Source organism: Centroberyx affinis, unplaced genomic scaffold, assembly GCF_046629955.1.
Source record: "Centroberyx affinis isolate AG114_WGS23_722 - 3 ecotype Tasmania unplaced genomic scaffold, CSIRO-AGI_Caff_v1 ptg000019l_1, whole genome shotgun sequence".
Lineage (NCBI taxonomy): Eukaryota > Metazoa > Chordata > Actinopteri > Beryciformes > Berycidae > Centroberyx > Centroberyx affinis.
Window position 1 is genome coordinate 214,177 of NW_027278734.1, and position 17,782 is coordinate 231,958.

The 17,782-nt window shown below is 43.2% G+C and overlaps 1 protein-coding gene across 1 annotated transcript in view; it reads right to left on the reverse strand.

Annotated features, from left to right (window-relative positions):
• Positions 1-17,782, reverse strand: part of LOC139661220 (alpha-2-macroglobulin-like protein 1) — a 46,587-nt gene that overhangs the window by 28,638 nt on the left and 167 nt on the right. Inside the window, exons 2-16 of the mRNA XM_071539668.1 lie at positions 14,790-15,000; positions 11,184-11,340; positions 9,626-9,678; positions 8,713-8,733; positions 7,886-8,054; positions 7,689-7,773; positions 6,379-6,496; positions 6,151-6,265; positions 5,944-6,053; positions 4,918-5,082; positions 3,959-4,195; positions 3,745-3,808; positions 2,319-2,464; positions 2,064-2,213; positions 722-1,039 (exon numbers count right to left, since the gene is read on the reverse strand). Of these exons, the coding sequence (XP_071395769.1) occupies positions 722-1,039; positions 2,064-2,213; positions 2,319-2,464; positions 3,745-3,808; positions 3,959-4,195; positions 4,918-5,082; positions 5,944-6,053; positions 6,151-6,265; positions 6,379-6,496; positions 7,689-7,773; positions 7,886-8,054; positions 8,713-8,733; positions 9,626-9,678; positions 11,184-11,340; positions 14,790-15,000 (2,119 nt within the window). The remainder of the gene's footprint in view (positions 1-721; positions 1,040-2,063; positions 2,214-2,318; positions 2,465-3,744; positions 3,809-3,958; positions 4,196-4,917; positions 5,083-5,943; positions 6,054-6,150; positions 6,266-6,378; positions 6,497-7,688; positions 7,774-7,885; positions 8,055-8,712; positions 8,734-9,625; positions 9,679-11,183; positions 11,341-14,789; positions 15,001-17,782) is intronic.

Genomic DNA, 17,782 nt, shown 5'->3' on the forward strand with positions numbered 1-17,782 from the left:
TGTTAATATAATTCTCTCCATCATACTATATTGATATATTGGGCTGCTACTTTCTTTTCAGTCTTAAAGCAATATTCCACTTAGTTTGAACAGGGGGGTTATTTGGCACTTGACCGCCATTCATTTGAATGAGGCCAGGGAAACAGCCTGAAAACTGACATTTAACACGTCGGTGAACAGATTCAACAACAGATCCTGCTTTTAAGACAATTAAGCATCCTGGGTCCATCGTCATTTTGCATTTCTATTCTTGATTTACACTAAAATTTGTATTTAAAAATAAAAGTAGATCCAGTCCCCCGAACAGGAACTATCTCTCCTAAATAGTATCCCTCTGCTATGTTCTCGTCTATCAATAGAAATCCTATTTGGCAAAATGATGTTCCAAAACGTTGGACCCACAGTCAGTTGAAAATCACAGCAGCAGGATCTGTTGTTGAATCTGTTCACCGACGTGTTAAATGTCAGTTTTCAGTCTATTTTCGTAGCCTCATTCAAATGAATGGGAAGTAAAAATCCTAACACTACAAACTCATCCAGCTGCATCTGATCTTGGTGATTAGTTTATATTCTGGTTTTCATGGTGGTCAAGTTCTGAATAACCCCCATGTTAAAACTAAGTGGAATATTGCTCTATTGCTCTAATATTGTGCTAAGTGCACAATGTCAGTATCTCCTCTAAACTACTCTTTAATTCTAATCAAGTTGATCAGAATCCTACTTTAAAGATGCTGTAGACATCATTCTTCTCATTGGTTGGTCCAAAGTAGAACGAGCGCTTCACTCGACCAGCTGGTGCCATTTCGACCTCAGCCTCCGGCTCAGGTTGAGGATCAGTTGGAGGATTAGTTGGAGGATCAGGTTGAGGATCAGGCTGAGCATCAGGCTGAGCATCAGGCTGAGCATCAGGCACAGGATCAGGCTGAGGCTCAGGTTCAGGCTGAGGCACCATCGGGGGAAGTAAGCAGGGATATGGATCAAAGTCCTCCACCTGGTAGTTGTATCCGGACAGCTTCTGGATGGGCAGCAGGCTGTACACCTGCAACGTTCCACACAGAGAGACCAGTACATGAGCAGCGTGAGGGTTTAGAGCAGGGATGGGCAACCATGTACTGTGGAGAGTTCTCATTCCAACCTGACTACACCAGCTGATAAGTTCCTAACTAGTGAAAAAATAATTATTTTTGCTGATATATGGGGCCAATATTGGCCTTTTATTAAATATCAGCTATTGGCCAGTCAGTGTCATCCACTGCCGATATGATGGAGGCTCCTCCCTGACTATAGCTACATAAAAACAGTGTGCAAAACCTGGAATGACATTTTATTTGCCTTAAAGAGCTGCTGACCCCTTTTCCACCCTGACAAAAATAAAATCCTGGGGCAAACACTAAATATGTTGTTAGTGTGGGGGTTTTTTTACATATTTTGCCATGCAAATTCCAAATTTACACGTGTTGACTATCAGCACAAAGTATTGGCTTAAATTCTAAAATATCTGTATCGGCCTTCAAAAATCCATATTGTTTGAACCCTAGCCACTGTGATTAAATTGTGTTTATCTCACTACTATAATTGGAGAGCGGTTTGTGTGTTTGTGTGTCCCACCATGAAGGAGAGGAGAGGAGAGGAGGAGAGGAGACAAGGAGAGGAGATGAGAGGAGAGGAGCAGAGGAGACAAGGAGAGGAGGAGAGGAGACAAGGAGAGAGGAGAGGAGGAGAGAGGAGAGAGGAGAGGAGACAAGGAGAGAGGAGAGGAGAGGAGACAAGGAGAGGAGAGGAGGAGAGGAGACAAGGAGAGCAGAGGAGGAGGGGAGAGGAGAGGAGAGGAGAGGAGACAAGGAGAGGAGAGAAGAGAAGAGACAAGGAGAGGAGAGGAGGAAAGGAGAGGAGAGGAGACAAGGAGAGGAGAGAGAAGACAAGGAGAGGAGAGGAGACAAGGAGAGGGGAGGAGGAGAGGAGGAGGTTATAAATTCTAGTTATAGTAATGACACCAATCAAAGTTACGGTAAAGGTACAAATGTTGACAAGGGTCAAAACAGCAGTGGACATGGGAGTCATACATAGCCGGCGGTGAGTTCCTGCTCTGACTGCAGCAGGAGGACACTCTGGTCGATGGCTCTGACAGAGCACAGGGAGCCCGGCTGAGCCTGAAGACTCAGCGTGGTCTTCTCTCCCGGAAGCTCCTGGAGAGAGGAGAACCTCAGAGACACCTGCACAGGAGAGACCGGGGTGGACGTTCATTAGCTGCGTTTTGCACACGGTCACACCTGAAAAGTCCTTGCGGCTGTTCTGCTTTAGGAAGCCTCGGCAGGTACCTTGTTTTTGAGGCAGCGCTGGACGGGGAAGTCCTGGCTGTCGGCCACAGTCTCTCCACTGGGCATCACGGTGTAAACGACCACCTGAGCAAACGGTGCCAGGTCTAGCACCTGCTGCAGGGACACAGACAGCCCCCCTTTGTTGACTGAGACGGCAAGAAACAAAAAGAGGGATGACATGGAGGGAAGATCTGTGGGAATTTGTCAAAGTCCACAAAAGCTAGCTGCTGGTTAATGTCAAGTCACAATATGTTAGGGATGGGATGATAGGCTTATCTCATGCAGTGGTGGAAAGTATGTCAATAAATCAGTATTAATATTCCAATAATTTATGAAAAATATAACTCTCTAAATGGGGACAGTTTGCATAATGAGTATGTTTACTTTGATACCCTAAGTACATTTTGCTGCCAATACTTATGTACTTTTACTTAAGTAGCAATACAACAATGTAAAGATACTCCATTACAAGTAAAAGTTCTGCATTCAAAATCTTACTGAAGTAAAAGATCTCAGTACTTCCTCCACCACTGATCTCACGATACACGATACGGGGTTCACGATTCAATACAACCATCATGCGATGTATTAAATATCAATGACAACAAAGTCTGGCTGTGCAGAATTCTGTTTATTTCTGAGCCACAAACCTTTCTAGCGATGGCATTGGCTTGCTAAAATGTAAACAACAATTTCAAAACGTCATTACAACGTGCAAATAACAAGCTTGAGAAAAGGTATACGATGCGTATTGTCACTTTTTTTTAATAGTGCAATATATTGAGTTTCGATATATTGTCCCATCCGTATACCGTATTGCCTCTAATATTGGCCCGGGCCTTGATTTACCTCAACTGCAGAGGGTACCAGGCCTTTATTGGAAGCAGGCTTATATTAGAGACAGGCCTTTATTTCTAATTCCCTCTGTTTGATAAGTATATTTGCTCATATTTTAGTACGAAGCATCCTTGTTTTCTGATCTGCTTCTGTTGGGGTTCGTTAGGTAGATGGTTTTTTGTTACTGCAATGCATTACTGATAATTACGGTAATCAGCACACTAGAGACTTCTGCCGAGCCATCTTGTGGCACTTGTACGTTACTACAAACTACAGTTACATTATATAACAGGCACCAGGAGTTTACCACCATTGTTTTTTCCTTTGTTATTTTCCCCGGCCTGTATTTGGGGCCGGCCTTTATTTGTTCGTGTCGACCACGGCCCGACCACCATTATCCCCCCCCGCACCCCGCACCATTATCGGAGATAACTACCAGCCACTATTAGAGGAAATACGGTAATATATATTTGGGTGAAACAATAATCGTTAATGGGCATGGACAAAAGAGCTAGAAATCTGCTAGGAAGCAGTTGACCCCGAGGAATTGGGATAGCAACCTTGGTTTAAATGACACTATAGATCTTACCAGTTCCCGCTGTAACAGCCACTGGGAGACGGCCATGCTGCACTATTCTACCTCTGGTCATCACCTATAAAAGGGAAAATAACGCAGGCACAGAGATTTATGGACACACATGAATGACATTAGACAATTTTTCACATAAGAGGATGATGAAATCTGGAATCTGCACGCATGTCTTCACTAGATTGCAACAGTCGCGCGATAGCATTAGCCTTACCAAGTAGAAGAAGTCGAGAGCGTCCTGTCCGCTCTTCAGCTCCTCCCCCTGGATGATGTACTGAGCGCGCACGGAAGCGTCTTCGTCACAGGAGAACTTCCTGCTGCCCTGCAGGAGCTTCACGAAGCTCTTGCTCTTGGAGTAAAAGGGCGTCGCGGTGTGGTGCGCCGAGCGGTACTCTGGCCTGCGCAGGTTCGGCACGTACGGCTCGTCGTCCTCCCTCCTTCTAGATCTTGCCTGTTGAAACGACAGCGGAGAGTTTTTCCACTTAGCCGTCAACCGCCGGTTCTCAACCTTCAACCCACTTCCCCACTGATGCCGATATTTTGGTTCCGTTGCTGTTCTATGCTGCTTTTTCTTACTTTTTTCCAAGTGCATCTTTAAAAATGCTATACAAAAAAAATAGCAGGTCTACATGTAATTCTAGGCTGCAGAGGAAGCACTGAAGCACTTATCACTGAACGTAAAGTTAGACTGATATATCAGTTTGCCAATTTGGGCCTTTTATTAAATGTCATCTACCTCTCATATAATGGATATGATGCAGTTTGTCTGATTACATATTTATTATAGAATTGATCAATACTACACTGGTTGTCTATGGGAAGACCTTAACTGAAATTGGGACATAATACTGGTTACCAGAAGCTTCAATCCAAAAATATTGGTACTGGCATCGGACTCCACAAAAGTAGACCTGAATCTATATGATTCTTATTATTACTACTATTACTGTTATTATCCTGAGTTTGAATGGAGAGTGTCCCATGGCAAAATGCTGCTTCAGAGGCTTTTCCACTGTGACAAAAATACAATTCTGGGGGAAATACTGAATACTTATCGCCACAAAATGTCAGCCAACAGCAGCTTTAATCCAAAAATATCGGTTTGCCAATCGATCTGCTAGTGTCATGCCTAGGGAAAAGTCCGCTGACGAGGAGGCAAGACGGGTAACCTACCTGCAGAGTCACACTGTCCTTCCAGAGGGAGGTGTCCAGAGAAAACGAAGCCATGCCTTTGTTGTCTGCCCTGAGAGTCAGGTTCTCTGATACTCCCGCGCTGTGGACAAACAGGTACACGGGCTCCCTGGTAACAGGGCTGGAGTCTGGGCCAGTCACTTTGACCTGAAAACAAAAAAAAGGTAAATATGTAAAATGTTAAAATGTAAATACAAGGCGACGGTAAACGTGTGGTCTGCAAGTTTCATCAAAATCAGACCGGTGGTGTAGCAGTTACGGCTTTTCAAAGTTTGAAATTTTGACCTTCTAGAATATTATTATCCCTCATCCTACCGACTGGGGTACCTGCAGACCCCAGAGGTATACTTTCTGTCATATCTCACAGGTGCTTTATTCTATCATTCCAATTTTTCATGACTTTGTCAATCAATTTGTTCCTAATGACTTCATATCATTGTTTTCTGTTTCTGTTTTAATTAGTGCTTTTTAAAAATACCAATGTATTGGGGTCCTGGGGACCCCGGTCAAAAGCACCCAATTCCGCCTATGCAGTTTTAATAGACGGAACTATTTATTGAGTTCATGTTTGCCATGGGTCCTAATTTAAAGTATCACACACTATCGGGGGGGGGGGGGGGTAGGGGCACTCTGTCAGTCATTTTGAAGGAGACAGACACAGATGCAGCAGACACAGATTTCTCATGTGCTCTGTGACCCTAAACACTGCTCTTCCTAAGGTCAGATGATGTTCAAAGGCAGAAATACAATATATCATTTAATTAACTGTAACTTTCCTAAAATAATAATAATCTGGGTTTTTTTCAGATGACATTAATTACATAACTAATAAGAGAAATAAGTTAACATTTTGCTATGATGGTTGTTTCTTACAGTCGGTAGTCCTTGTATGTTAAATATGTTGGTAGGATGAGGGTTAAATGGTGCCAAGTTTCATCCAAATCGCTGTGCTGACAACAGGCAACAGACAACAGGTAATTTCCATTGTTCAATGAAGACAGTCATTACCTTTCCCTCAAATACGATCCCTGGCTTGTATGCTGCAGGCACGTCCTTAAAAGTGACAGTTCTGATTTGACTAGTGAAGACGGTCCGGCCGCTGCCTTTCAGGACGACCCCTAGAATGAGAGCACAGGTAAAGGTCAGGGGTCAACAGGTTGTATTACTCATTTACTCATTACTTGGATCCAACGACTCGGGATTCGGTAACCCTACCGGTCCCGTACTCCTCCATCTCGGCCTCCACCTCAAAGTGGTCTTCGTACATTCTCTTGTTCGGGGAAAAATCGGTCACGTTCACCGTTTGCGTCGCACAGCCGTCTCTGTCCGTCTAGAAGAATGAGGAGAGTGAATTGCAAGCAAACATAAAAAAGAAATTCTGAACCATGACCAGCGAAAGAGCACCGAGCTCACAGAAAGATTGTCTTGCTCTAGGATACTCACCGTCAGGTCATACTTCTTGCAGATGTCACTTTTGTCATCAGAGAACCAGTAATATCGATAGGCCTTCCTACAAACCACTGCCTTGACTGATCCAAGAACTGGTTTCCCATATGTGTATCTACAGAAAAAGGCAGATGGATATATAAAAAGGAGTGGTTTTTAATAGTAGCGGGAGCAAGCAAATATTGCTAAAGATAATGAAACATGGGCTATATGACAAAAGGCCATATCTTCAATTAGGGTTCGACAGATATTGGCTTTTGAAGGCCAATCCCGATACAGATATGTTTGGATTGTAGCAAGCCACCAATAGACATATTTTGTGCCAATGTGTGCCCAAAAAAAAAAAAAAAAAAATTTAAGTAGTGTTTCCCCTCAGAATGTTATTCTTATCAGGGTGGAAAAGCCTCTGTAACAATATTTAGACCATCATGGGACACTAAAACTCTCCACTGAAACCCAGGATGATAATAATAATAATAAATATAGCCGCAAGCGGCAATTGACGGGGTCCTAGTCCACGTAGACACCAAATGTTTCACATTACCTCAGAGTTAATAACTGCACAAGTGCACCAAATTTGGTTAAGATAGCACAAGGCGTTCATGAGTTATGGCTCTTGCTGTCAAATATGCGCCACGCCCTAAAATTGACTGGCATGCAGCAGCCAAACGATATGGAGATCTTTTGATAACTCATAATCATGCGAGTCCAGAGATCATGCATACCAAATGTGGAGATGATTGCCTCAACGGTCTAGGAGGAGTTCGCAAAAAATAGGTTTTGGAGAAAATTCAAAATGGCGGAAAATCTAATATGGCGCTAATGGGCGGGGCCTATCAAAACCATGTGGCTTCACCCAAGGAATACAGGAAAAAAAGAATTTTGCTGCTATGATGTATAGTTACTGAGTTATGGGCATTTAAAATGTAAAATGTTGCTGTAGCACCCCCTATAGGCGAAATGACACATAATTCTGTAGTGTACCTAAGAGTTGTTCCCAGCACTGTGCTTGGACCCCTAATAATAGATAATGATTCAAACATTCATGCATACTTGTCTGGAATCCAATATAAATGTCTCACTAGAATCAATTCAGGTTAAGGGCTTCCCACAGGCAACCAGTATATTATTGATCAAATACGAATGTGTAATCAATCAAACTGCATCATATCAGAGGTGGACCACACTGACAGCCAATATCCAATTCTTAATAAATGGCCAATATCGGGGGGAAAAAAAAATAGTGATGGAACTCGACCTTCAATGCCGTTACTTAGTTTCACCTCTGTCCATCATTTGACACTCACTTTCCACAAATCTTCAACACTGCTTCTTGGTCCAGAATGGTAATCACACCAGGCAGGTGAACCTTCACCTCATACTTAGGCAAAACTAAAGCAAAGAAAAACATGAATATTACTGTACTGCTAAAAAATTAATGAACAGGAAATCCCAATCTCCCCCCCCCCCCCCCCCCAATTTCAAACACATAACAGCAACAGACCGTATTCCTTGATTTCAAAGGTTTGGGATATGTCATCTGCTGGCTCGGTGTGGGCTTTGATGGTGTAGGTTCCCTGCACTGCCTCGGGACTCATGGGGAGGGAAAGATCAAGGATGCCGCCAACTACTGCCGGGTCCTTCCACCGGGCAATAAGGTTTGTTTTAGGGTCCTACGAATAACGTGAGAGACAAGAGAGACTTTTATTTGTGGTTGAGCTCAGAGCTATTGGCTTTTTCCTACTGGTGGCCTCCACCCTCTGATCCTCTTCTACTGTTAGACCTCATCAATCTGTGATGTTCAGTGCATTCCAGGAGTTATTTTGTAATGAAGTGTTGTACTTTACCCCAATTTCCCTTCAACCTGCCTCGTCTACCTCTACTTCAGTTAGTGAATTCCTAGTTTCCTAGTCCTATTCCTAGTTTGCCAGCGTGCCTGACGAACGAATATACAGCACCCCAAATAAGAATTATACGGCACCTCAAAGCAGAATTCATATTTCTGGAGATAGTTAAAGTCCGGTCACCATGCTTTCTGTGCATACTAATGCGCATCGACTGCTATATGTTGGAAAATTCACAAAACAACCACATGTGCAGTTACAACGAACTTCGTAGTACAATAAAACTTACTTTACCTAAGTGATTAAAAAGGTTGCATTTGGTTAGTCATTATTGGCTATGTTTATATGCGCACAATAATAACAGATTGCCTTTGTGGGTCTTATTTCCATTTAGGTGTTTAGTCAACATTTGGCAGGACAGCCAACTAGTCGATGAGTCAACTTTTCATGCAATTCTTAGTTTGCAAAAATTTCATGTGTCTCTTACCTCAATATCCACAAATGTGTACTGAAATGAAAGAAACAAAAGAATTGGGTGAATGTTGGATGGCAGAAAGTGGAACATGTTTTTTACAAGAAAAAACAGAAATAATACAAGAAACGACTTACCAGACCTCTGCTACAAAATCATGTAGGTTAGATGAAACTTGAAACTTAGAATCTGTCACATTTTCATATAAATTAATGTCCATTTTGCTCTCTATCACTGACTGCTATGCGGCAACAGTGATTCAACCTGTACCCAGTTCATGAAAGCTTTTACATTTCTGTTTTTAACACCCAGTGTCTGGTAGCTCTTCCCTCTGGCACAGGAAGTGATGCGTTTTACATTTCCGTTTTTTTTTTTTCAATAAATAGAAGGAGAACTGGGTAGTTAGCAGGAGCAGCGATAACCACCATGGCTTTACAGACAAAGAAAACAGCGCCACCTACAGGAACTCAAACAGTAAATACAAGGATGTTGATTACTGTTGATGAAAACTGAACTGTGGACTTTCCAATATCTGACATTAACCGCAAGATAACCTCATCACATGATGTATTTAAATGAATTTCAAGTGCGTGCTGCACCCAGATCTGGTGTCAGCCAAAACATCTCTCTTCGCAAACGTAAAGGCCTCGAAGCCAGTATTGATTCAGATGCTTGGGTCACATGTGCTGTGCGCCAAATGAACTCTTGACAGCGTGTTTGTCAAGCCGCCTCCGCACAGCGTTTCACACCCACGCTGTCTTAAAGATCAACAAACAGCCCTCCCTTTGCCGCCCGCCCTCCTGAACCAAAATAGACCTCGCTCTTCGATTTAGTGACTGAATGGAGGCAATAACACCGGATTGCAAAGTTCATTGGCTGAGTGCGATCAAACTTAGGAATTCTATCATTTCTGAAGGACTGAACTTACCTCGCGCGCCACAGGGACTAAACCGGTAGTCAGAGAGACGATCCGGAACTGGACTAAAAAAAAAAAAAACAAAGAAAGAATTATCAGCCTTAGAATCAATTTTTCGGTTTTTGGTTGCTGTTTTTTGATTATTTATTCTTTTTTATTGTATCCGTAGAAATTCTATGTGGGACCAGGGGTGGGGGAAAAAATGTAAAAAAAAAAAAAAATGAGTCCTTAATGTACATTGTATTTCATTGTACCTGTTAAATGAATAAATACATTTATGAAAAAAAAAAAAAGAATCAATTTTTCCAACAAATATAATAAATGTACAGGAACATACACATGGTCAACAGGACCTCACACACAGTACAAAGGGACAGCGCACTATACATATCACTCAACATACATATATTCACTATACAGTAAATGAACAGCATGAAGCAGTTATTAAGGTTATCACCCTTTACAAAAAAGACAAAATTAATCTTTTGGCATAGCAGGACACAGGACCTTTAATGGTGCTGCAAGGAACCATTTAAAGCGGCGACATGTAGCATTTTCACATTAATAAATCATTACCACATTAATGTCGAGACCTAATTCTATAATCTGTAAACAAACGAGACCATGACTGAGAAGATTGGCAGCGTCTACCGGCCTCTGCGCCGCATTTTATACTTGTGTGCCATCAGGTCGGACTTGGCGGGAAATCTGCTGGATTGCTTTACGGCACAAAACAGGAAGAGGGCGCTGTTCTGCCAGAGCAAACGGAGCTAAAGCTTTCAGAGCTTCTGGCAGCAGATGGCAGAAGGACAGAAAGGAGGAATCACTTCCAATATGTTTATCTTCTTCAATAAAGTCAAAGATGCCAGGGAAGGAGAGGGGGGGAAAGGAAGCAACAGGATTTATGGGAAATGTGGTCTTAATTTTTGTGAAACCCTTGCACTAACAATACCACCGGTGTGAGACAGAGGCTACCAATCGTCTCCAAGGTATCACAACGATCAATGATATACTGATGTTGAAAAATGCTACATATACAGTAGCACCTTTAAGAATACATTAAATGCTCCAAATAAGCAGAATTAAAAGAACTTTATCAGAACCACACTGGGGTTTTTTTTATTTTTTTCTATTTAATCAAAACAGAGGATTCTTTCAGTCATTACGGATTTTTATAGAACCAGAAGAGAAGGAATAGAAACTGAAGAACCCTCGAGGACTCCTCCTTTTTCTGTGTGTACAGAGCATTTTGGCATAATTCCTGAAGCTGTCAAGCAGCAAAGTGGCTCAAGGTTATGCAGATATTGTGAAGCCCTGCAAAATTGTGCAAATACTGCTGAATTGGTTATTAATGCAGACTGGATAATGTAGATGGTATGAATAGTATGACAGCAGCGGCGCGGCAGCATTAGAAATTCTACCACCCAGCAGGGAGCTAGAATACTTCAAATAAAACTCCTAGTGGACAGCATTTGGAGCCGAGTTTAGAGATTCAATTAATTATTAAGCGTCAGAATAAGCTACATGTAAAGCTCAAGGAGGGTGCTTTTACACTAGATACAGTACTAACCAGTCTGTCCAGGTTTGTAGACAGGTTTATCGGTCTGGATGATGTTGATGTAGGACCTAGGATTGATGAGGATTTTGGTCTTCTTGCTCAGCGAGTCTATCTCCCCCTGGAGGACGACGTTCACGGTGGCCACAACAGCAGTGGACACCGCGGGGGCCTGCAACATATCGTAAGACACATCTGTTAGAAAGGACCTAGGAGGGGAGGAGGTGCGGTGTATATGTATGTAACATACAAATCAGGGGAAAAAAGTGTCCCGATAGTATGTAATTAAGCAGTATTACACGAGAGGGTGTGCTTTACCTTCATTACTGGCACGACAGTGATGCGGTCAGGTCCGTAAGCATCACTGAAGTATTATACAATGGTTACCAACAAAATAAAAGATATAATCAAAATGTATTCATATTGTGGGGCAATTCGCTCTCAAAATAAAAAACTTTTTGCTAGTGTTATCTCCGTTTCCCTGGAAATACATGGGGTCTGACTAATAACTGGAAAACAATCAGTCACGTCAGTAGACTCCTATGTAATGAAACCTTGTTTACTGCTCCAGCAAGTAGGCCGACCCTTAGTAACGACCTGCAACAGAGACGATTTCTAGTCCCTGTTGAGTCAGCCAGCCAACTTGAGCTGATGCTTTCTAGAGATCGCGGGATTTCCCAAACTGAATAAATACTACACATATAAACACAAAACTGCCTTGCTAGCTCGATCTTCTTGTAACTAAGATATCTGCTGAAAAAAATAATTTTTCCATAGACAGATTTAGCTACTACGTCCGTGAACTTCACATGTATATTTAAGCTAGCGGCGCCGTGTCACCGACTCACCGGCACAGCTGATGGAGGATGCCAGAGTGTAGTAACATCAAGGCTGAATACAGTTAACGTTATATTTAAATATATTGTATAATAATATATGGCGGAGTAATATTTTTAGTGATGAGCACGGCTAGGTGTGCTGTCATGCTGATTTGATCACGTTCTAAATGTCTAATTGACCAATCAGATTGCATGGTCGGAACTACCTGTTGTATAATGGGATTTTTACTTAAGCACCAACAATCACCAGGACGCCCTCATTCCGTCCGTTTGTCCTTTAGCAGGATATCTCAAAAAGTTACCAATGGATTTGCGTGAAATGTTGTGGAAAGATTGGTCATGGGGCAAGAAAGAACTGATTGACTCATCATACCAACTGGCCAACGGGGGCGTGGCAGTGGGCGTGGCTTCTCACAAAAAGGCATATCACTTATTCATGTAACACCATGAAACTTTGTGGCCTATCAGCAGACATGAGAAGAGGCAAACCCTCCATTATTGACCCAATCAAACAACATGGGGGCACCTGAGAGCTCACTTCCTGTTTAAACATAACCGCCCTGCTAATTTTTCCAAAAACTCGGACAGTGGTAGAAGGGCAGCACTAATGGCGACTGAACAGATATAGTCCTGATTGGTCATTTGGTGTTGTGATAGTCAGCTAAAATGCTTAAAAGTAGCAAGAATTTGAACAGGCAGATCTCATGTCTCGTTTCAGGTCCAGCCATGAAAACGTGTGCATCTCCAGATGTGCAATGTGGCATGGAAGAAAGTATTAACTTTTGGTGAAAATCAGACATGTGGAACTGGCATATGTTGACAATTGCATAGCGTTGGTGGAGGTATGCACGCTACTGAGTGTCATCTAGTTACATTTTTGTTTCACCCTTACCTTCGGCGCTATGACCCCCACCCTCCCCCACCCCCATCTCGATCTTGCTAAACCAAGCCAAACTGAATCGAGCTGACCACAACTGTGCTCACTCTGTCCCAACTAGCACTTTTGCAAACGCTACATACAGAATCCTTCTTCTTCTGTGCCACATCTGACATAACGTAATGGTGGAACATGACCAGTAGAAACATCTACGCATAAACAGCCGAAGCAGATCCCGTGTGCCTCCTCTGCCAGAGGTCCGTTATGTGGGCTCGAAATTGAGCAACAACCGACCACTTTAACTGCAGAAGGTTAATGACAGCAATTATCATAAGAAAACATGCTTGTAGCATATGTTTTCACTTGCTAATGGAAGTGCTATTACATAACTGGAGACTGGAACCACTTCCAAATTTGTGAGGGGCATTTTTGTGTGCGAGAGAGAGAGACTGAAAGTCGGGGGTTGGGGGGTGTTTTTCAGTGGAATGCAGGTACGTAGCTGGCCTCTGGCAGAAAGCAGCCTTTGTTTAGTTGCAAATAGAGAAATGCCAGATCAGGGCCGCAGAAGGGCAAAACACTGTGGTACGAATTGAGACTAAGTGCTATTGTCACAGAGCTGATTGGCGTCGACGGCTCATTTAGAATCAATATGGAACGAGGCTGGTGGGGTTGCGTAACACCGAGCAGCAGTGTGACAGAAAGCAGAGTAACTATGACAGCCACGGTCATTAGGTACATAATGACGTCGGGACTTAACAGAGGGCTAGGGGGGGGGGGGGGGGGGGAGGGGGGTAGAATGATCATGCCAGTGTTCATCCATGACCACCCAAGTATGAAGTGCACTGGTCACTGGCTGCAGTCTACATTGAGTGTCGTTATTTTTACAGTATGTTGGGCCATGAAGTAGCCAAAAGCAAGAAAAATGAGTATTGCAGATTATTAGGGCTGTACCGAATAGTTCGAAGCTTCATTCAAAATTCATTTGAATTTTAAATCAACATTCGAATGCTGCGCAGCTTTTTTTTTTTGCACGTCTATTCATTCTGTTTAAACCAATGATGTATACCGTATTTCTGCACAGTTGCAGATAAAGATTAGGCTACACTAATATTATAGTATTGTTACCTAGGTTACAGGTGTGACCGACACTCACAACGAGTGAGTGAGTGTCGGTCACACCGAACTTCTAGTCACCGGACTGTTCAGACTTTAATTTGAAATGTTCTGATTTTGTGTCAAAGTCAAGGATCTTTGGCTATTGCTATATATTAACATCTTCTGGCTGAAATTCCACTTTTCCTGATGTTTCCACATATTCTCTTTGTTTTGTTGGGTGCGTATGCCGTAAATCTACATATTGTGACTATATCTTTTGTTTTAACATATTTGGTTTAAGTCAGCTTGCAAAAGTCATTTTCATTGTTTATTGCCATTTCTGTCATAGCATAATGTTGCTATAATTATTCAATTAATAATTATATTAATCATTATTTTATGCCCTTATTGGATTAGCCTACATGTATTTATGTTGACGAAACTGACGAGTTATATTCATTAAAGAAAGTTGATTTAATAAAAAAAAGACTAACTCATATTTAATCCGATGAATCACTTTATTCAAATTGAGGATTTTGTTCGAGGATTTTTTTTTTTTTTATGACGACGTCATAAAATATGACGGCAGACATTCGAAGCTTCATGCGGTATGACATTCGGTACAGCCCTACAGATTATCACTTTAAGCAAAACTTAAACTAAGTATTTTGCAGAAAACTGGCAAGAAAATGGAAATCGCTATTAAAAATTAGAATTACATGTAATCCCTGCCCCCAAAAATCCTGAATAATCAAACCCGTGATTACAAGTTCCCTTTGCCAGATGTGTATACACGTGATGGAGCCAGACCTTGAAGGTGACGCAGCGGTAATAGTCCTGTGTGACGGACTCCTCCAGGATGGTGGTGGTGCTGTTGCCATCCAGTATGGCGTTGGTGCTGCCATCCTCCACGCTCAGAGTGATGGTCAGAGAGACTGGCTCTGTAGGGCCATGGACCTGGGCACACAGGGTGTCCTTGCTGCCTCCTGTTACCTGGGAGCTCACCGTCACCGCAAAAATGCTGCAGGTAGAGGGAAGACACATGGGGAGACATTTCAGAGACTCCTGGGAAATGTGACGTGCCGAGGCTCTGGACCGCAACATGAGTAAGAAACTGTGGAAATTAAGTGTGGCAGTATTCTTTTTCAATGAATCGTCTATCTAGGGGTGTTCAGACATTTTCATGTTGATAGCTTCTAGTGTATTTAAGTATCTTAAACTATTCCTAATTTTGCTTGGACACCCCTGGAACCCTTTCATTGACCCCTGGAAGCTCCTCAAGGACCCCTGAACCCCTTCATGGAACCCTGAAAGCTCCTCAAGGATCCCTGGAACCCCTTCAAGGACCCCTGGAAGCTCCTCAAGGATCCCTGGAACCCCTTCATGGAACCCTGGAAGCTCCTCAAGGATCCCTGGAACCCCTTCAAGGACCATTGAACCCCTTCATGGACCCCTGGAAGCTCCTCAAGGATCCCTGGAACCCCTTCAAGGACCGCTGGAAGCTCCTAAAGGACTCCTGGAACCCCTTCAAGGACCGCTGGAAGCTCCTCAGGGACCCCTGGAACCCCTTCAAGGACCCCTGAACCCCTTCATGGAAGACTGGAAGCTCCTCAAGGACCCCTGGAACCCCTTCAAGAACCCCTTCAAGGACCCCTGAACCCCTTCATGGAACCCTGGAAGCTCCCCAAGGACCGCTGGAAGCTCCTCAAGGACCCCTGGAACCCCTTCAAGGACCGCTGGAAGATCCTCAGGGACCCCTGGAACCCCTTCAAGGACCCCTGAACCCCTTCATGGAACCCTGGAAGCTCCTCAAGGATCCCTGGAACCCCTTCAAGGACCCCTGAACCCCTTCATGGATCCCTGGAAGCTCCTCAAGGACCCCTGGAACCCCTTCATGGAATCCTGGAAGCTCCTCAAGGACCCCTGGAACCCCTTCAAGGACCCCTGAGCCCCTTCATGGAACCCTGGAAGCTCCTCAAGGACCCCTGGAACCCCTTCAAGGACCCCTGAACCCCTTCATGGAACCCTGGAAGTTCCTCAAGGACCCCTGGAACCCCTTCAAGGACCCCTGAACCCCTTCATGGAACCCTGGAAGCTCCTCAAGGACCCCTGGAACCCCTTCAACGACCCCTGAACCCCTTCATGGAACCCTGGAATCCGATAATCACTTATTTATAGTGCCCATAGATGCAATAGGTCATATACCCACCGTATGCTCACATAGTGTCCCCTACCACTGTTGATAACCACCACCTTGTTTGCACCATTTGTTAATAATTGTGCATACAGATGGCCGACACTTAATGTACAAAATATTAGGACCCGCTTCTCTGATGATCTCTGATTTTACCTATGAAATCCATTTTAGTCATGAAGGGGAATTGAAGATGAAGGGGAAGAGCCATGTTTATGTATTCAGACATGGATTGTGTAAAAAGGCATGCAACTCAATATTCGGAAGGTGGTCATATTACCGACATCTAAATAACCACATTAGCTAGATCCAGCCAGGCTGCTGTACTGAATTGTGTTTCTTGTTGTTCTGATGCACCTCGCACAGAGGGGCCTGCTGCTGCCAATGAGAAATAAAGGACACATTTAATTGAGTTTTAGGTGGTGTTGTTGAGAATAACGATGTCGTTTCTGCCAGGGAGGCAGTCATTCATGATGCATTTGACCTGTCAACCCTGATATGAAAACTATGAAAGGGATTAGTGTTATGATGATCAGAATGAAAAGAAAAAAAAATCAACATGCAAACCAACCAGTATGCAAACACAACATACTCAGGGACATGCATCCACCATGCCTTAGTCTAGGTCAGTACTTCTCAACCTTCTTCATATCAAGGACCCCTAATTTAGTACACAATAGGGCCACGGACCCCCATTTGATGAGATTTTGTATGTCTGAGAATATCTTTATTGTTAGATATGATTTGTTCCAGAATCCCATGATTATCTGTATTGTAGGTAGAGAGATAACAGTGAAACTATGATCAAAACAATCATTCTTCTACATTCTCTAATTGTGTTAACTTCTTGTAAATGAAATAATGCTGAAGTTTAACAATTCATCAGTTTGCTGGGGACCCCCTGGAACCCCCTCACAGACCCCTGGTGGTCCCCGGACCCCACGTTGAGAACCACTGGTCTAGTTGAGTCCAAGTGTGACAATGCAGTTTTTAAATCATTATAGCAGAGAGCAAAGAACAAGCAAAGATAGCCAGAAATCTATCATGGGGAGCATTCAGCATTCCAATGTTCCCTCTAAGCTGATTGTTTGGTGACCTATGTCTAATTATTTATCACACTGACCAATTAATATCTTGCCAGGCATCAGTCTTTGATCCCCTTTGTCCACAGATATTAGCAGATATAAGGAGCTTTGGAGTTTTGGTGGCGAATGATACTAGATGGAGAGACTTTGCCACAGTTTAGAGTTTAAGTACACACTCCCACACAGCTGTGTGTGTGTGTGTGTGGTTGTGGTGGTGGTGGGGGGGGGGGTGCTCTTCTAAGGATTGCATAACAGTATCCTAGGGCCAACCACTGCACTTCTCTGCCATATCAATCGGACACATTCACAGTGATAACACATTCACAACTAAAACGCACGACTACATCAAATTGCACTGCACTGTCATTTGTTGTGCAACTTTTTCTATCACGTGCTGCCGCTCCTGCAGCTCGGCCAGCTTGGCTTGCAGACCAGTGGACAATGCAGCAGTATACTGACGCACAAAACCGGACTTTATATACAGAACAGGGTTTTCACATCAAAGTCCACGGTGTTTTGCAATG